This window comes from Lissotriton helveticus, chromosome 5_1, assembly GCF_964261635.1.
Source record: "Lissotriton helveticus chromosome 5_1, aLisHel1.1, whole genome shotgun sequence".
Lineage (NCBI taxonomy): Eukaryota > Metazoa > Chordata > Amphibia > Caudata > Salamandridae > Lissotriton > Lissotriton helveticus.
The window spans coordinates 1,625,080,396-1,625,101,546 of NC_136065.1; the positions used below are offsets into that span (position 1 = coordinate 1,625,080,396).

The following is a 21,151-nucleotide window of genomic DNA, read 5'->3' on the forward strand; positions in this document are numbered from 1 at the left end:
GTGCTGTGGGGGAGGTAGAAGTAAATGAAGAGTGGACTTGGCCGGATAGTGGAGGCTGACAGTGAGAAGACGGGAGAGAAGAGAGGAAGAATGGCGCAGTGGAGGAGAGGTAAGCTCACAAAGGCAGAAGAGCAGTGATGGAATAGGAAAGAGTGAGAGAGAGAAACCGAGATGGGGAGAGGAGCAGGGACACCCAAGGGGAGAGAGTAAAGTGGAGGAGCGGCATGGGGAAGAAGAAAACAAGGGTAGAGGAGGGACAGGAGTGGGCAATATGGGCTGCAGAGGGAAGGGGGCAGAAATAAAGGATGAGATGGGCTCGAACAGCTGGTAACATTAGCGAAACAAAAGAAGAGATCAGGGTCGTACTAGGAGACAAAGAGAGAGAGCAGAGCAGGAATGCAGTTTTTCATTGTCTACTCGCCACTTTATAATTTCTAAGCAGTTTCTCCACTTTTCGGCCACTTTAAAGAGCACAGTGAATAGGATGCTGAGAAGGAGGCGCTGTGAAAGAATAGCAATCGGACATATATGGCATATATGGATTAGTTGTGGTGACTTGGATGCTATTGTCCTGTCTCCGTGGAAGTGGTCCATGTGTCTTCTTGCTGTTGACTAGTTTAAAGCCTTAATCAGCGGAGAGGAACAGTTCACCAATCTGTGCACACTTAGTGTAAGTGAATGTGGCACCATCAGTACCGTGTCAATGCTGTCTGTGGATTCAGCTTTGAGTTTGCCTTTGCAACATGCGTTTTCATAGCCCAACCTTTGATAAACAGCACAGCTTATATACACTGTCACACGCCTCTCAAGTGCTGTAACTACGATGAGTTGTTACAACAAAATGCCCAAACGATGCCTTCATAGTCGGACAAAAGTAAACCAATAGCACCCATCATAATTCTGGTCCTGAAACAATCTGGCCTCTACTGGAATTGCAGACTCGGGGCTGCTGCGTGTACCACGAAGTTAAAGAAACAATCTAGCGGTCTGCTCAAGCATTCAAAACATAATCTGTGGTGATATATCACAAGGCACTTTCTGTCACTTGCTAACACAGATTGAATGTTTTCAACAACATAACCCCAAGGAAAGCCCATCAATGATGGATCCATGTAGTACAGAACCCACAGCTACACCAGGCAAAGAGCTGATGTCCCAGGACCCAAACAAAAGAGTTTAACCAAAAAATGCAGGAAGTGAAGCACGTCTCGGGGCTAAACAGTAACTGACTAGACAGCATTTGACACCAATAGAAGCTAAAAAAAGACTTATCGCACTCCAGGCCTTATTGACTCAACCCATTTTAAGCAAGCATTGAACAAAGATCACCCATGTCTTGATGGAGACATGGAAAGTATAGCTGAAGCCACACAGACATGGCTCAATGACGCAGTGAATGCCTGTCTGCCCCTATCCCGCTGCAAAGGGAAAGTACATCGTCCCCCGGCCCCCTGGTTCACAGAGGCCCTCAAGAAAGAAAAATCTACCTGTAAAAATTTGGAGAGACAGTGGCGTAAGAATTACGAACTGCACCAAAAAGAGATCTACCGTAAGGCCAGAAACAGTTATCACTCGGCATGCATGAAAGCTAAAGCATGCTATGTCACCACTACCATAAATATAGCTGTTAACAAATCCCAGACTCTTTTCAACACTGTGAAGGAATTGGCTGGAGAAAATTCTAGAGCGGAGGCTGCCCCTCTCAATACTCAGCAGTGTCAGGATTTGGCGTCCTTCTTCACTGAAAAGATCGAGAAGATTGTCTCTAATATCAATAAAAACAGCACCACTCCGTATAACCAAGAGGACACATATCAAATCTCTAAAGTAAATTGTCACCTCGAAGCTTGGCCCCCCATTACATCGGATAAACTGAGGAAACTCTTTAAATCTATTAAATCGGGTTCCCCCCGTGACCCCATCCCCATTAGTATCATTAGCCAACTGGAGGATTCCACCCTGACGCCCATTACAGAGATACTCAATGCTTCCATGGAGCAGGCTTTAGTTCCTGCTCTATGGAAACATGCCATAGTCAGCCCTCTATTAAAAAAGCCGACCGCCGATCCTACGATATTGGCCAATTACCGTCCAATATCGTTACTCCCTGCTTTCTCCAAATTACTGGAAAAGCACATTCATGAGGCTCTTTCCACTTATGTGGAAAATAATGGACTACTTCACCCGTCCCAATCCGGCTTCAGGAGTGGATATTCCACCGAGACCGCCCTGCTTGGGGTCACGGAAAAAATAAGAGAGCTTAGAGATGATGGCCAAACGGTGGCACTGGTCCTTTTGGACCTAAGAGCGGCTTTCGACACCATCTCTCACTCCAGACTACTTGTCAGGCTGGAGGAGAGTGGTGTCGAGGGCAGGGCGTTAGAATGGGTTTAATCATACTTATCCCTACGCACCTTCCAGATCACCTCTTCTGAGGCTTGTTCAGACGTTTTCAATTCTCCTCATGGTGTACCTCAAGGATCTATCCTGAGCCCCCTGTTGTTTAATTTGTACCTTCGTCCACTAGCCAACATTGCAGAAAATTTTGGTCTTGTTTTGATGACTGATGCAGACGATTCTCAGATTTTGTTTTCACTCTCCAAGTCTGACCCGTCTGCTCCATCTGCACTTAAAACAGGCCTTCATGAAATTTTCTGCTGTATGTCGGACAACCAACTTAAATTAAATGGGGAAAAAACAGAGATCCTCCTCTTAGGGAACAGTAAAGATCTCTGGAGTGATCCCCACTGGCCAACTTCACTGGGCAAGCTCCCAACCCCAGCCTCTCAGGTTAGAAATCTTGGGGTCATCATAGATGACAATCTATCCATGGCACAGCAAGCCAACAAAGTGGCTGGTATATGTTTCACTATTCTTAGATGGCTACGTAAAATTATCTGGATGTTGCCAACTACCACCCAGAAGACCGTAGTCAATGCCTTGGTGACATCTCGGCTTGACTACGGTAACATCCTATACCTGGGTGCAAACAAAGCAGTGATAAGACGCTTGCAACTGGTACAAAACGCTGCGGCCAGACTGCTTTGCAAAATTCCCAGATATGCCAGGATCACTAAACATCTTAGGGACCTGCATTGGCTCAGGGTCGAAAACCGGATCCGCTTCAAAACTCTGACCTATTTGTTTAAAATCAAAGCTGGGACTGCTCCCAAGTATCTTCAAGATCTTGCCAAGCCTTACCTTCCTAATCGCAATCTTCGTTCAGTCACATCAGCGAACTTTGCGGTACCCAGGTACAAACGGGTTAGAATGGGAGGAAGATCCTTTTCATATTTGGGTCCAACTCTTTGGAACACTCTGCCCATTCAAATACGCAAAGAAGAAAACTATAGGAGCTTCAGGAAAAGTGTAAAAACCTGGTTGTTCGACAAATAACTGCTTTCGGATCTGTTCTCTCTTTAGTTGTACCCTGTGTTCTTGCTTATTCGGCGCCGGGAAACCCTTTGTGGGTAGCTGTGCGCTTTATAAATGCTATAAAATAAAATAAATAATAAAAATAAATAAATAGTCGAGTGAGGCGTCGGTGTCCTTGAGGCAGAGTGTATTCTCAGGCCTGTCTGTCACAGTTGGAGAAAAGTGGATATGTTTCCCTGACACAAAAGCAACTTCCGGAAGCTAAAGGAACCACCGGAAACAAACAAGCGCTGAAACACAAGCGCGGCCCTGCGGCCGCAAAAGTTAATTAACAAGTACTTGTGCGCTCGCAGTCTGCTCTTTTTCAAAGCACATACTCGTGCTTGTGGCGCGCCGCTGCGCACTCCCGCAAGCTGTATGCCGCCACAAGCACAAGTATGTGCTTGGAAAAAGAGCTGCACGATGGCTAAAGGTCTCCTATGCAGCGCATGCGTGATGCGTAGGCGAGACCTAAAAAGGGCCAGTCCTCATGGAAGGTAACACATGGAGACAAGGTGGTACCAAGGAGGGACTAACAAGCCTATGTATGATTCAGAAGCCAGCATTTATGAAGGCCAATGACGTAAGCGAATGCAAAATATGGGCGGAGAGTGGGTGGGGCTTCCAGTGCATACCCTAATACAGCTTGCCTCGCAGAGCGAGCAGTGCATGCTTGCTGCTGCTAGGTTTGACCTAAAAAGAGGGTCGCTCCCCACTGCAGTGTGGCTCCAGCAGGTGAGCTGTGTGTACTGGCAACTCCCCGCTCAACAGGGCTCTTATTTTGCCAGGGTGGTCACCGACCATTCGTTGCCTGAAGAGTGCAGGGGAGCTCCAGGAAAATGCTCCTACACAGTTTCAATGTTGGACAGGCCCCCACAACTTACTGATTTAGAGGTACGATGCTCACAGACTACATGGTAAGTCATCCTTCTGATGACATTCAAACATTTTTTTTCTCCTTTTTGCTGGACGCCCTTTACCCCATCCCCCCTCAAGTGCCTTTCTCCCCTCTCAGCTATTCCCGGACTTCTATTCTTGTCCCCCTTTCCCTTCTCTGCCTCTTATTACTTGTCATTGCATTGTAAATTGCTGAGAAATGTTGAAATTATTGTACCTTGTAACTCGCTATGTTGGTTCCTTATGTAAAGCGCTCTGATACCTCCGGGTCTAGCCAGCGCTATATAAAACTCAATAAATAAATAAATAAATGTTGAGAAAAAGAATTGCTACTTTGGCTGGGACAGGATGGGGAATAGCAATTTCAAACCTGATCTTCTTTCCTGTAGTTTGTTTTATTATCCTTGTTAATTGGCAGTTTACAGAAGCTGTGTTTCTGCACAAAAACCTCCAACTATAAATGTCTTTAACACATTTCTTATCTGAACGTTTGTACAAATTATAAACCTTCCATTGTATACACCTGTGTGGGTGTGTGTGTTCAGGAATCTGTTAAGGACAGAAAAGCCAGTGTATGATGTGTTTAATACCACTGTTCTCACAATCTCTCTGCTTTATTTCAGGTGCCTTCATTGCTGGGGTGCCGATTCAACCTGTCCTTGTCCGATATCCCAACAAAATGGTGAGTCAGCAAGTCCAAAACAGTCTGTGGGTTTCTTAGCACGTTGAAGACTTATAGTCTTCATTTTTGAGTGTTCAGTGGCTATTTTCTATACTTTACAGTTGTCCTAACTGCTTTGTGTGAAATGCTCAGACTGCAGGTCAGTTTAAGTGTCTTTGAACTAAACAGTGGTGTAAAAGCTGAGATAATTCGACCAAAGTATCTGTGAAAACTGTATTGTTTTTAAGCACATGTCCACTCTTTTTTTTGGAAGCTGGTTTTCTGGCGCTCATTTATACCAGGTCATTGTGCGAAAGGAGGTTCCTAGTAACAGAACTTGATTTAAATTATAGTGAGATGGGTTAACTTCCTTAAGGGAGTAGAGACTCCTTCAGGCACAACATGGGTAAAGCGGTTTTGTGTAATTCTGTATGTGAAGGCTGAAATAAAAGTTGAAATAGGAAAGATTAAAGGGTGTGTGAATAAAGTGCTTGCTCGATTGGGAGTTATTCAGTCTGACTTTCCTTAGAGGGGAACTGATTCAAAGGTGCCAGGCGCGGAGCATGCTAGGGAGCTGGTAATCACCATATGATGTGTTTGTTTGAGAACAATGGAAGACACTCCACAGAAACACAGGGATTGGTGGCTTGGGCATGCTACGTTTGTTGTTAAGATAGGGGCATACTTCATATGGGCAATGTGTCTAGATGTAGAGACACCTACCTGGAGAAAGATACAGTGGGAGCATTATTGGTTCCTTCCCCAAATCAAATATTCAAACAAAATAGTATACAAGTTCTCCATATAAGAAGCAGTTGTGAAAGTGCACTTTGAATCTCAGTAATAGTATAGAAAATGTATTTGGGTCATGAATGTGTATGTTTGTATGTGATAGCGTGCATCCAAGTCCATTTATTAACCTTCAAAGGCTTTTATACTCCCGGTTGCATTGTCCCATTTCTCAGTGCTTGATCTGATTTGGATTCCTAATGCTCCTCAATGGGTACCTACCAGGATTAGCATGTCTAATCTACTGAGACCAATCCAAGCTATTCTGAGTCTTTCTTCATCCTGATGGACTCAAAGAAGATGTTCATGCTTTGGACACAATAACAAAAGGCTGCAAGAAGAAAGATACATCAAAGATGCATCTTCAAGGTGTATTTTATTCACATGAACACAGGAGACTTCCATGTTCCCACCTTGGCAGTAGCTGTCTGACCATTCCTTGACATAATTACATTCTGCAAGCACCACGATTACATCTACCAAGTCAGTACACTACGTCACCATCTTTCTTTTCCTTCAGAAATGAAACTAAGAAAAATAGCAATCATACTATGTTTAGTACATCTATATATTCAACTCTTCCTGTGCCACTATATTCACCTCCTGCTACCAGCTACTTCAAAGCTCTGCTGGTATAGAGACACTCACACTAATCTTTACCCCTTCTTGCACAGTGCACTATCAACCGCTTTATCATCCCAAACCTCATTGCTTGCCACCAGTATCTTTACCTGACATGTTTCTGTTTAACATTTTGACCCAAGGAACTACAATGGTCAGGCAAATTATCTCACTATGTATGTGGGCACAAAAGTATTATGGCAAGAACCAGCTCAATTTAAAAATCATTTCATTTTGTAATATCAGAAAGCTCCAAACTTCTCGATCTGTGACCTTCAGTAGTTAGCTGGTATGACTGATTACGTGATTAAGAGTACTGGCTGCATCTGTAGTTGACAACCACATCTCATTTATCAACACCAATTTGTAGACTCTACTACATTTTAATACGCTGTTTACATTTGTGCACTTTACTACTTCTTAGATCTCAATCGCTCTGCTTATTTATCTACTATGGTAGATATTTTACAATCTATTGATAATCGTGTGGTCTTACCACCATATGTGCATACAATGCTGAGGCCTTTCCTGTCAAAACAGGTTCTAATTTTCTTAACAGCAATTTTTGATTTGATATTGAACTGTTTCCCCTAGACATTAGAGCAAAACATATATTTCATTGACCTAATTGGATCTCTTTTTCTACTAGCAAAGAGATTCTTTTAAATTTCTCAGCAACTAGAGGAGGGGGAGGGGGAGTGTCATAAGTGTTGCGGCAACCTCGTATGCCAGAAGGGGTTGCCGGTATTAAGAGTTCTGAGATAATTGGTCCAGCACCTGGGAACTGTGAAGTTGTGTGACCTGTAGGTCACAAAGTAGCATCTAGGATTGTACCCGGCCTTCCCGTGTGAACTGAGGAGGGTGATGCAGGTGCATAACCACATCTCTGGAACCCAGATTGGGAGGATTGGAATCCAAATGACCAGTTCGGGAGCATAGAAACTTACTGTGCAGGAGGAGCTCCTGGGCTTCTCTGATCACTGCTTGAGACAACTGCATAAGCTTAAAGCAGAGGGTGCGCTTACAAAGTTGTCACGCCGCCCGTATGCAGCCTACTTACCAAACAGGACCAGAGCCTTGCAAGTGCTGTGGGTGGGGTACCTGCCGAGAAACTGTGCGCTTCCTCACTGCTGGAATGGGTAAGGTTGGTTAAGGCCTAACCGGCCCTGAGGGACTCACTGCTTACAGTCCTGAGGCACCGAGACACTTCTGACTATATTCTAAGAGTCGAAGTGGACTTTTGATTGAAGGCCTACTAGTGAGCATTCCCTAGATGCGGCCACCAGTGAATGGGGAATAAGCCCATTCACATTACTAAGAGCGGATGGGACAGGAATTTGCCAGTGAAACACTAGAGCCCTTTCTTCAAGGGAAAATGTGTTATTGTATATAAATGTTGTAACCTTTCTTTGAATGCGGAGTTTGAAATGAAGTACTTTTTTTTATTATAAAATAAGTATTTGACTAGACCTTGTATTATTTACCCTGCTGTGCGCTCTTCAGCCCTGTTCAGTATTCTGTAATCACCACCTCCACCACCACCCCCGACCGAGCCTTTACCTGTTCGTCCACAGCTTTTTGCCAGCTGAAGATGTACTTAGCAAAGTTGCTCAGGATCCATAGTAGGCCGGGTTCGGGACATCAGGAGTGAAAGGCCTCAACCACCACAGTTGGACCTTGTAACTCCTGCGTGCCCAGGGGTTCTGACACATAAGAGCGAGGATTGACTATAAGGACTAAGGACAATTTGTTTTTGCACCCCAAAACATTCCAGCATAGGTACTTCAGTTTTGCAATGTGAATCATTTCTGGTTGTACATGCTGTGCATCATTCTGCCATCATGTGGTTGACACTTAGGTCCAGAATGGTCGTCTTTGTTTGTTTGTTTTTTGCATGTGATTTTTTTTGTTTGATGGCCGTTGTCGACTACTATCTGATGATATATCTTTCCCATCGTCATGTCAGACTTGCACCCTGGATGCTCCTGTGCCATCCCAAAGATTGTTTTTTGTGCTGTTCGGTCAGGAAGCAAATGTCTAAGATCAAGGTTACCCCAAAATTGGGAGACTCCCTAATGGAACAGCGAGAAGAACCACTGGAAAACCAGAGAAAACTTAGACAAGGGGAAAATCATTGAAGGATGACGGATAACCACTGGATATCACTGGAGTGCCTCATGGAGAACCTAACTGCATAGACTGAGAATATGCAAATGGGGGTTGGAACCATTGAGGGAAATGTAAAGTCCCCCCTTTAGTTTCTGCCCCAAATGACACCACAAATTTGCACACAAAAAAAGTTACAAAGTCTGCACACTCTGACTGCCCAGGGACCACAGAACTGAAGGCTGTGAGGTAGGTGCTGAGTTCCAACTTAGGGCACTCTAGTCCTGAGCACACTACGCTGCTATGCAGACACAGCAAAAATAGCAACCCTCTCTCGGCGTTCTCAGTCTGTCCAGTGATTGATGATGAAAACGTCAAAGAAGCCGAGGTGGTGCAAAGGGAGGGTTCTGATGTCAAAAATTAAGCCAAAGCCAAAAAAGAGAAGTCTGCGAAGAAAGGGCAGAGGGAAGGAGAACACGGGAGGCATACTGAAGTAACACCTCAGAGGCATAGCAGGCCTAATTTAAAGCCTTTGGGTCGAGGAATCCGAAGACCCCCTTGATGCCAAAACTCTTGGCAAGGGAATGGAGGTCTCAGCAAAAACAACCCCCAGGGTGCTGACACAAGGACACTGCTGATAGTAGACCCATAGATAACGGTTCAATGCTGAAAAAGGATTGGAGGGAGGGAAAAGAAGCTAAAGCAAGTTGAGTTACAACAGTCTACTATGCCTATCCCTCCTAAGCTCCAAGAAGACGTTTTCCACGAGGAGTAAGAGTAAGACATGCAAAGAGGGCTCTTTGCAGGAATTTGAAAGCACCAGATGTGAAAATCGGGAAACCCATTCTTCTGAGGGAAGCTTCAATTGCTATCCCTCTGGGCCTTAACCCCTGACAGTCACAAACCTGTTTTCTGTTGTAGACTCGCTTGCCATCACAAAAGAAGAGCCAGTACTCCTTAGGATTCTGTTCTGGGGGACTGAGGTCTATAGTGAACCAACTACCTGTAAAACAGTAATTCCAAGGGCCCGAAATAAACATAAATAGTCTTCCCAAAAGCCCATGCTGTTGCAGAGACAATTATAGTGACCAAAGCCAAAAATAGAGCCAAACCCCTGTCATCAACGGGTCTTTCCCCTCAGAAGGAAAGCAAGAGAATGAAGATGGTGTGATGCAACTGCCATCAAATGGAGAATAACTAACTCCAACACACTCTGCGATCACTACGAATATCAACAGGGGGTGGAGATCGAGTTGTTGATGCCGCATCTTCCTAACCAGTATGAAAAGTGGTTAAAGACCATTATCCAAGGTGGCAAAATGATTACCAACACCCCTCTAAAGTCAGCTGTAGGCACCGTGGATACAGCAAGCAGAACACTTTGTACGCGCTCTAGCCTCAGAAGACATGCTTGAGTGCATGTCTTCAGGTGAAAGCAGGAGGTACAGTCTGTCATAAACCAGTTTTCATGTAAGGACATTTGTCTGGTGCTGTGGATGACGCTCTCCAGTGGATCAAAGAGGACAGCGACATGGCAATGGTAGCCTTGAAGCCATATCAAAAGGAGTTCCAAACCAATTATGAGGGCTTCAGAAAGAGGAGGTTTTGTACCAGTACTGTACAGTCCTCATTCGCTTTGCAGCCAGGAGCATAAGTAGCAACCCCACGGTGACAGTTCCCACAACACCATGTCAGCCCTTATGGGGAAGGGCCAGGGAAAGAGCATGCACCCCAAAAGGGTCATACTCCTTTGACACTTGACTCCAGGGAAGAAAGCCGCGGGCATAGTACACTAGTGAGGGGCCAGAATAAGAGAGTTCCTTTGTAAATAGAGAACAATCTCCTCCGACAAGTGGATACCAAACATTATGCAACATGAATATTGTATCGATCTCTTAAGTGAACAACCAACAATAAAGCCAAAAAGAGAACTCATACCAAGGTGGTGACCAAACTCCTGCAAAAACAAGCGATAGAGAAAGATCCAAAGAAGTCGACCAATGGGCCTATTTTCTGATACCAAAACCGAACTAGACCATAAGACCTAATCTGGACCATCCGGTTCTGAACAAGTTTATTAAAACCCAGTAGTTCAAAATGACAACACTAAAGGAGCAATCATAAACCTCAAGAACATCCAGCTCCTTGTGAACATCAAGCAGAAGAAATTCCTCTTATTTGTTGTGAACCAATTACACTATCAGTTCAAGGCACTCCCCTTTGGGGTAAAGTCAGCACCCAGGGTGTTTACCAAATGTTTGGCCGAGAAGCAGCAAATTTCAGACGGCAGAGTATACATTTATACTCCTACCTAGAAAATTGGCTGTTAAAGATGATCTCTTTCAGACAACGACCTGATTTCAGTGGAGGCGGCTATCCGAACCGGGATGCTCGTGGAACCAAGCGGTACTAATTTGCTATTTATATGAGCACACCGACTGGTTTTCCATTACCACCATGACTGGGGAACTTTCCGACTTTGCGATTTGATCCAAACACTTTTTATAACCCTGGCAATTAAGGCTTCCAGGATCAGTATCTATTACTTGCTATTGGGCACTGATATGGCTTATAGACTTCTCTGATTTGTGATAGCTGCTTTGAAGGTTGCGTGTTTGATGCACCTCTCTATTGGAGGACTGTGACGTGGGGGCAGTAAGGGACCGGAAACTCTTTCGGGTTAGATACGGCTTTATATTAGTTAAATTCTTTCTGGTGCGTGATGTCAGTCTTTCCCGAGCAAACTCTGCCGGATCCGTTGTGGCAATATTCTTTTCGCAGGGTCGACTGGAATGTCCGTCTTCCTCTGATTTGGGTATTCACTTTGGCTCCCCGCCGGTGATTTGTAAAGAAAACAGAAAAGAGGCCGTCAGGACTCAAGATCTTTTCCTAGGGACCCAGGGGAACCCGGTACGTGAATGGTCACCGCTGATCGTCGTGTGCTATACAGTAGAGGTGGTGCCCAGGGTTGCTTGGTGAGAATAAGGTGCAGGGTAGGGGAAGGGAACGATACGGGAAGAATGGGTAAAGGGAGTATTTACAACAAGGACAGGAGCTGTCTGCAGCGCTAAGGAGGAGAGTCACCCAGCCTGCAAACCGCTGCCGTACCTGTCTCAGCCACACTCCTCCCTCGGGAGTGTGGCACGGCGCTCCACAGGGACGTTGGCCTCCTGGCTCGCCTTCCTTCTCTCTTCCTTGACTCCGCACTCCGCTCTCGTCACCTCTAACTCTCCGCCACGCTCCTACTTCTACCTCCTGGGTGTCGTCACACGCCGGCAGATGCACTTCCTGGGTTTTCTCCACTCCTGTTGTCCCGACGTCACATAGGGGCGTGTCCTCGGTTTCTGTACACGCCCAATTAAAGGCGCCGTCTTAATTTTCCTCTGTTCTGGCTAGCAGAGGCCATGACGAACAGTCGCCCTGAAGGGAAGGAGGGGAGGGATGCGACCCACCATTCTTCATCTGGGGTGAGTTCTTCCACCCTCCGGCCCTCTCCGTTACAAGGACTTACTTTTATCAATACAGATATTTTATTGATATCCAGTGGACGCTCTTATGTCTGATGTTTTGTCCTGATGATGACCCTCTAATTACGGGTCGAAACGCTGCTGATGCAAAAATGTGGCCTTAAATGAAGAGGATACATTTTTTGTTGTGTTCCTGTTTTGTTTTGGACCATGTCTTTGTAGTTTCCCTCAGCCATGTCCTGGTTGTTTACACATGTAACTGTTGTTTGTGTACCCTTGTGAGCGCCATTATTGTTTTATGTATAATTTTTGGATAATTTTACACATTTAAAGTGATTATTTGTACATGGGATTTGGGAGTTTTACTAGTTGGTCAGCACTAGTTTTTGGTCTATCTCTTTTCTCTTTTTTAACTAAACGCTGTTAGGATTCAGTTCCTTTTGTTTCAAATTCCTTCTCACCTTTAATGCTGTATTTGAACCACTGTTTGGATTCCGACGCTCTTTCAGACAATATAAAAGGAGCACAGTCATACATAACCTACACAAACTAATGTTTTCACTGAATTTAAAGGAATCCACCCTGATACAAAAGAAGGATAAGACATTCCTTTGAGCAGGACTCCATTTCAGGGATGCCAAATCATTCCCCACAAGCAAAAGGATCTTGGCATTGACGGAGCAAACTCTCCTCTACCAGAATGGGCAATTTCTGACTGTGAGGACAGTTGAGAGATTGATGAGCATGATGGCCTCATGCATTCCACTTATTCCCTTGCCTGACTCCACATGATACAAGTCCAGGAGTGGCTACATAGCCAGTGGTCACATGTAACTGGATGCTGGGAGGTTCTAGTGGTTGCTTCAGTAAAGGTACAGAAGGACATAGGTGAAACATGAGCAGTATAGTCGTTGGCAGGTCTTTCACACAGTCCACTCCCTCACTCAATTTTACCAAAGATGTATCCTAAAACCTGCTAACTATGCAAAAGAGACATGTCTTCCACACCCAACCAGCCTAGATCTTGAGGACTTAGAATTTGGATATCTGGGGCTCCCTCAGAGAATCAAGGTCACAGAGAATCTTGGAAGTCTTAAGCAAAGCAAGAAGGCCAAGCGCAAGAAAATGCTACTTTGCTACAAAGTGGAAGAGTTATGTCCTACAACAAGGAAGGGTTGAACAAAGGGCACTGATATTGTTAGATACCCAACTCACCTGCTGGATGAGCATCTCACTTACACACAACTTAATGTCCACCTATCAGCAATAGTGGCCATTACAAGGGGACCAGTTGGTCGAAGCTCCTTCAATACACCAGACATGAAAAGATTTCTAGAAAGAGAAAAAGGAGGGCCCCACCCAGATCAGCACCCACGCCTATGTGGACTCCAAACATAAAGCAGGTACAGGTAATGAAAGAACCTTTCGAGCCAATGCATAAGGCTGGACTCAAATTCTTAATGGAAATAAATAGTGCTTTTGAAAATCATCACATCAGTGAGATGCAAGGACTAACACAGAAACACTACTTTTACAGAATGAATCTATTCTGGATTCACATGCTATACATTATTCCGCAATCCAGTAGTTGGTTCTGGGATTCGCCCTAAAAACTTTTGTCCTTCTACTGTTTTTGTTTTTTATTGTTGGTTGACTCGACATGCCACCATTTGGGGCCCCTTGTGATGTGGTTGTGCTTCCTCCGGAAGCTCCCACCTTTGGACGCAATCTTCAGATTCTTTTTTTCCACCGTTGGGTCTGGAAGCATGCAGAAGGCTCCAACAATCTGAAGGGCCAATCTCCCTGCTCCCATTCCCAACGAAGGTACTGGAAAAGATCATCAATAATCAACTCATGGCACACCTGGAGCAGAATGGGCTACTCAACGCGTCACAAACTGGCTTCTGCAGCAATCGCAGCATCAAAACTGCCCCGATCATAGCCACCAAAGACATCCAAACCCTTCTCGACCGAGGAGAAACAGCGGCTTTGACCCTCCTCTGACACCGTAACCCATCACACTCTGATTGAAAGACTCCACCACTTCGGCATTCAAGGGATACGCTCAGATGGATCACCTCCTTCCCCACTGGAAGAATCCAGAGGATACACCTCCCACCTTTCATCTCTGAACCCAAGAAGATCTGCAGTGTCCCCCAGGACTCATCCCTCAGCTCCACACTCTTCAATGCATATAAACGATGCAACAAAAATCCTACGTTTGTAACATAATTTCTTATGCAGACAACACCCAACTCCTCCTCTCACACTCACAACCCCACTACCACCAAAACTAATTTCCGCAGATGTATGACAAACGGCGCCGACTGGATGAAGAAGAAATGCCTGCAGCTGAACACAGACAAGACTGAAGTGCTTATCTTTGGCAACAGCAGCAACACATGGAACGACTCCTGGTGGCCATCATACCTAGGACCTGCACCCACTTCTGACCATGCCAGAAACCTCTGAATCATCATTGACAACAAGCTCAGCATGAAATCACAGATCAGTGAAGTCTCCTCCTCCTGCTTCCTTACTCTGCTAAATAAGATATTCAAGTGGCTACCCCTACATACAAGACGCACCGTGACGCAACTCCTCATCACCAGCTGACTTGACTACAGCGACATCCTCTACGTAGGACTCGCTGCACACCTTCTACAGAGACTTCAGACCATACGGAACGCCGAAGCCATACTCATCCTAGGCCTTCCCCAACGAACCCACATCACACACCACCTCAGGAAGCTCCATTGGCTACCCACAAAGAAAAGATACCAATTGTAGCTAATTAATTATTTGAAAATAAGTACTAATTAATTTGCAGCAGACTCCCACAATGGGTGATCGACTGCAGTTTGTGTCAAATAAAGACCCAGCAAAATGCATGGTTGTCCTGACACTCACACACAGGACAATAAATCATGCAACTTTGAGTCATGTAGGTAAACAATGCTATTTAACTCTTAGATGCAAAAAAAGTCATACAATCTTGAATAAATTATACTAGTAGTTGGTAACTGAAATCAACATCCTTTAAGTAAAAATAGTTAAAGCATATTAAGAGAACAAAAATAGAACTACATGTAAAACGTTTGTCTTGCTAATTAAGCACCTGACTAGACCTCCTCTTTCAGTCAGTGGCGCAACAGCTACTAGTCACCGCTGATCATGTGTTGTATAGCATTTTAGGACCCTAGTGTAATTTTCCCGATTCATTCCTTTATATAGGTATAAATCACCATGTCCTTATATAGGCATAGAAATCATAACCATATTTAGACATAGCTCATGCAGCCCAAATACGGCATAGCTACTTCCACTAGTTCCGAAAATCCACAACGATTTCTTTGAAAACTCGGCTTCAGCAGTTAGGGACTTCCCCTTGCTTGAAAATTGATTTGTCCAAGAACTTATGGAGTTTTCAAAGAACTGAGACTCTTTGATGATGTTATTATGCCCACCTTTACGTCAAACTCGGCACCTTCAAGGTATAAATATGCCCACACTTGCCCAAGCAAACACACAGTGGTTTGGAGCAGTTCGACTATCTACTTGCCCGACGCAGCTCGCTACAGCAAGTGCCGAAGGAAACCGACCCTCCAGCAGATGCACTGAGAGCGACGCTGTCTTTTCTCTTGCTGAGAAATACAGTGTTTCCAAGATCCCCTTGCGGGGTGTTGGGAAATCAAGTCCAGAGACCGAGAGATACCAGACCTCCTTCATTCTAAACCAAGGTACGGAGCTGATTATACCCTAAGAGTAATCTTGGATAGATTCTTGGCAAAAGAATACTAAACTTATGCTACACCACACTTATTTCTTCCCTCGTACTAGACTTAGGTTAGGTACATCGGGGTAGGTGTATTTTAGATGCACCAGTTGAGTACTTTTAGTCTTTATTTATTTATGTATGTATTTTATGGCTTAGAAACCATACCATGCTTTTTCAGTATTATTTTATAATACTCTTCTTGCTGTAGGCATTATACTTTACAGCCAGTATTACGATTGTAGCAGTTTATTTCTTCTGCATGAGAAAGAAGACTGCTCAATAAATAATTTTATTGAAAACGCCCGACTCTCTATTTCTCTGCAACTCTGGTGAAACGAAGCATGCACGAATGACTGAGTAAAATATCTATCTATTGTTTCCACGACTCTGAAGATACGTTTTATCTTGAGGAAACAAGGTTGTCATGTTTATGCGGTTGTCAGAAACTAATCCCTTCTTGTGAATTCGAGAAAGTTTCTAGTGACCTCTGAGCTAGCTGGCACTCACAAATAAGTCTAATATATTTGATAGAGACCCAGTCGACCTAAGTCCTACGTCACATCTATAGGATATATTACTTCAATGCGCAGAGCCTATTGGGAATATAGGAACTACACTACATGGCGCCCAATGTTTGGTAAGGCACTAATTTAACGCTAGATACTAACTCATTCGTGCTTTTCACAGAGACCCCTTTTTCCTGTAAAATACTCCTAATAGACGTCTGGAGTGGGTTAAAGGAAAAAATCTGCCATAACGGAGTAGGACGAAAATCCTATGTATTGGTTTTTGGTTTTGTTCAACGTTGAAGGATATAGTGTTCCAAAATATTGTGCACCTTATCTTTGTTTCCTTGAAACTTGCTCTGCAAGACTTTAAACAAAATGTCGAATATCGACACCGAGAACGGTGGAGCTGCAGGAACTGCAGCCCGACCGGGTTTAGACGTTACGGGTCTCCAACAAAACGACGCGGATGCTATAATCATCCCGGAAAACTTAAGGAAAAAATAGCTATAAAGCTAATAGAAAATGTCCTATCTCCAAGAGGGGTAGGGTTATATTTGTCATATAGGCACATGAATACCGACAGACAGAGGTATTCTATTCATGGATTATCTTCCCAGAAGCAAATCCAACAACACATGTGTTCCACTTCTATAAGATAGAGGAACTTCCAGTGGAATACCTTCCTTTCGAGGACATTGAAATTCCACTGACTTACCAAGAGCATCAGCTCTAGTTTAAAGGTGCCCTACAACATCAAAATCACATTACCAGGCTCGGTCCACTAGGTAGACCAGGAACAACCTGGCCGGTACTAGTAAGCTATACACCACATCCTGATATTGAAAGATTGACAGATGTAGAACTATTAGCTCAGCTAAAACAATTAATTAAATTACATAGACAATTGGTTCAATATGTCATGCGGACTCTAACAGTCCAACCTGCTGTAAGAATTCCACAGCAAACCCTTCATCAAGTGAACACAAACAAAATTACACCACAGACTATACAATCAGTCATTGGTAAATTACCCACAAAAAGGGAACCAATTCCTTTCTGGTTAGCTCAAAACATTACTCGGATCAAGGCAGTATTTCACAATAGTACACCTCATGAGTAACACAGGATTCTAACAATCTGTTTACCAAATGGGGATCGCACCACACCTGGAGGACTGTGACACTTGGGGTACAGTCTTTGCTGCAATCTACACAAAAACTCATGGTGTACCGTCTTTGGCGGTGATACCAGACGTCCTGAAACAGATTCAAAATGAATACGGGGCAGAGCCTGCTTTAAATCTCGGTATGAAGTTACTGAAGGATTTCAAACCGGTCTCAGCTATAATATTAGCTAATATTAAAGGAGAAGCAGCATCAGTGGCAATCTGTCAAAAACTAAAAGAACTTGATGTAACTGAGCAACCATATGAACGTGCCAGAATAATAGAAAAATCCTATGAAGAACTAGGTAGAGATAGTTTGGGAGGGAAACCAGTAAAGCCCGAACTGACAGAAAATCCTGAAAAGGTTTTTATCAAAAACACACTCACTACTCCTAAAAAGAAGTGGGGAAATACTAGACAGACACTTCTAAAAGAGACGTGTTCCCAATCCAGAGGTAGGTCTCCTCAATAGGAGCATTCTGAAAAAAGATATAATCTCAGAAATAGGGATAATTTCAGAAAACCTGATAGATATCAAGATACTGATACACGATCCTCTCATACCTTTCAGACTTCCTCGCAGAAATCCGAAAGAAGAGGACGATCAGAACACAAGGAGGAACGCGTGAAGTCCAAAGACGATCAACACGTTCCAAAAAATAAGAAAACTCAATTCACCAAGAAGAAGGTAGCAAGTCTAAAAATCAGACATGCCGAGGATCTTGAGGACACAACTCAAGAACGGGGAGTGGGCCCAGACAATGCTTGACAGCGCAGCAGAAGTTAGCATAGATCGCAAGATCCTGAAGGATCATCTGGAGACAGTGGACCTGAATGAATACATTTAAGTTGAAACTGCAGATACCAGGGTTAGTGTACCCCATAAGTTATATGAAGTAGTACTCCGGGTAGAGGGGGACTTAACTAGAAAAATAAGAGCACTCTTTTGGTAAAAACTATCTAAGAGTTATGACATTCTTCTGGCTGAAAAAGGCTGGCCACCTGAATTTGTCAGGGAGTGCCCACATGGCAGAGAGATCATTGTGCCAGCATTCTCCAATCATATTCCTATTCATAAAAAATACACCAATGCCAGAAAATGGGTTGTAGCCCAGGCTCCAGCATTATATAAAAATCATGTGGGACGGGATGAGGACTCTCCTCACCATAAGATCCAGTTAAAAAATCAACCTACTGCTCAGAGGCAGTATCCAGTTAAGCAAGAAGCTAAAAAACAGGTCTTGGAGATCTTAGATCAACTTGAATACCAACGGGTGATTGAAACATGCACCTCGTCCATGAACAATCCTTTGTTTCCTGTCTCCAAACCAGACAATACATATCGTCTAGTTTTGGACTACAGACATTTAAATTCTTGTTGCAAAACTTTTACAGTACAAAATGCACACAGTGCAGCACTGATGAATAACATAGTGTGCAACAAATCTAAAACAACATTAGATATTTCAAACAGTTTCTTCTTTCAAAATATCGAACCGTAAAGCAGGTACTTGACCGCTTCCTCAATTATGGGGACACAGTGTCAGTTCTGTCGTCTCCCCCAGGGATTCAAGAATAGTCCAGGGTTATTTTCAGCCAGAGTAACAGAGTTACTACAAATGTATGTTGATGCGGCAATATCTTATGTCGATGACATCTACCTTGCAGACAACGATTTGGACAAGCACTTAAACAGAGTGAACACCATAATACAAATCCAATTTTAAGAAATCAAGAATTACCCACCTCAACGTCCTATTCCTATGATACGAACTTTCAAGTGAAGGCAAAAGCCTGGCAGCAAACTTTTTAGAGAAATGTGCGCTACTACAACCTCCAAAAACACTGAAAAACCTACAGTCAGTTCTAGGATTCCTGAATTTCGGAAGAACTTACATTCTAAACTACGCAGAATGGGTTAAACCTCTCTACAAATTAATCAAACCTGATTTCAAACCTACTAATTGGACTCAAAAACACACAGAAATTTTGCGTTCAGTGCAAACAGACATGTTAGCAACAACACATTTACAGACATGCGTAAACATACGCAACCTTGTAAACCGAATCATCCCAGGGAGATGCGTATTCACATACCTAACCTTTAATGAAGGTGAAAAGGTACCAAAGCTTATAAATCACACTTGTACACACAAGCTGAAATGAAATTCACTTCAACAGAAAAAATTCTGACAGTGGTTCAAACTGCAATAGCAAAAGAGAGAGCTCTCGCACAGGGAAAAGAAATAAGTCGTTACGCCTGTACCTGCCTTAGAGGCAGTAGCAAAAGCAAGCATTCCGAATGCAAAGGCTTTACATCCAAGATGGATACAATGGGTTAACTCTCTTTCTGCAACAGACGTGTGTAGGAAGGTAGATCCCTGACTATGGTTGCCCCCAACTTTTTGCCTGGTGTTTTGCTGGTTTTCTGACTTAGTTGACCTGGGGCCCTGCTATTCAGGACCCCAGGCCTACTGCTCTCTCTGTAAAATGGATTCCATGTACCCTAGGTACATATCTAATTGGATACTGAGTCACCTTATCAGTCCCTGTACAGTGTACCTTAGGTACCCAGGGCATAGGTGTACCCAGGGCCTACCAGGGGCTGCAGCATGTATTATGCCACCCCTGGCTGGCCATCCAGATCTGACACAACTGGCTGCACGACAGCTGGGGCAAGGTGGTGTAATCACCCTTTGCTGTAGATATAGTATACCTATATCTAACCCTAAAATGGACACACAGATCTCCTATCAGTCACTCCTATGGCAGGCCTTAACAATCCTGAAGGCAGAGTGCTTGGAATCGTGTGAGATAGTGCTCTGGCATGAGCTGAGCCTGTCTGCGGCTTTCGGGATCCATCCCTTAGCCGTTTCCATGATATCGCATACCATATACTCTTAAGTGCATTATAATCCTCGCGGTTATATGCCAACTCTGGTATCGCTTTATCAAAACATGTCGAGTAAGGTGTCATACGAATTGGAATACTAACCCCTCGCCAATTCTGGCGACGGGGTTAGCATTCCACCCTTCTAGAGGGACACGACATGTATGTAACCTGTAACCCCGGTTAAAGTCAGACAGAGCCTTAGCATCCACAAAATGGATGCTGCCACCGAGACACAAGTCTGCCCTCCTGCTGCTGGGAGTCCTCCCAGAGCAGGAGGCAAGGACAAAGGGTTTCCTGCCAGGGGCGGTGCCAGCACCGTCCCAGACAGGGTTTTGTGTATTCCAGGTAGGCAGGGCTACAGAGGAAGGTGACTGCAAGTGGCACCCCGGTGCTCACTGTGCATAGGCCGGCTGAAACCAGTTCCAGGGGCACTCCAGCCCCTGGCCTGGGGAAAGCCCGCCAAAGGAGAGGGGTGTAACCACCCCCCTCCTGGTCCCACCCATAGGGCAGGACTTAGTCGCGTGCCAGCCCCCTTTTCCCAGATAAAGGTAGGAGCAGGCCCCCTTCCAAATTAGATCATCTTTGAATCCTGAAACTACTTTCCACGAAAGGAACTCAAGACTTCTTCCTAAGATTTCTCCCTTGTGACTAAGGAGTAGTCACCCTGCATCCGCAGGCACCATCTTAAGAACACTGCGGTCTGCTGCAAGTCCTTCCTCCGGAATCCGACTGCCCAGCTCGACGAGAACCGGCTTCCCTGGCACCTCTGACCTCTACCCACCTCTACAGCCCAGCTGAGAATCGTGGGTGCGACGAGACCTCGAGGGACCGGCCATCTGCAAGACTGCATG

At 44.4% G+C, this 21,151-nt stretch overlaps 1 protein-coding gene across 1 annotated transcript in view; it reads left to right on the forward strand.

Annotated features, from left to right (window-relative positions):
- Positions 1–21,151, forward strand: part of LPCAT4 (lysophosphatidylcholine acyltransferase 4) — a 539,966-nt gene that overhangs the window by 276,358 nt on the left and 242,457 nt on the right. The window contains exon 6 of the mRNA XM_078644815.1: positions 4,935–4,993. Coding sequence (XP_078500941.1) covers positions 4,935–4,993 — 59 coding nt within the window. The remainder of the gene's footprint in view (positions 1–4,934; positions 4,994–21,151) is intronic.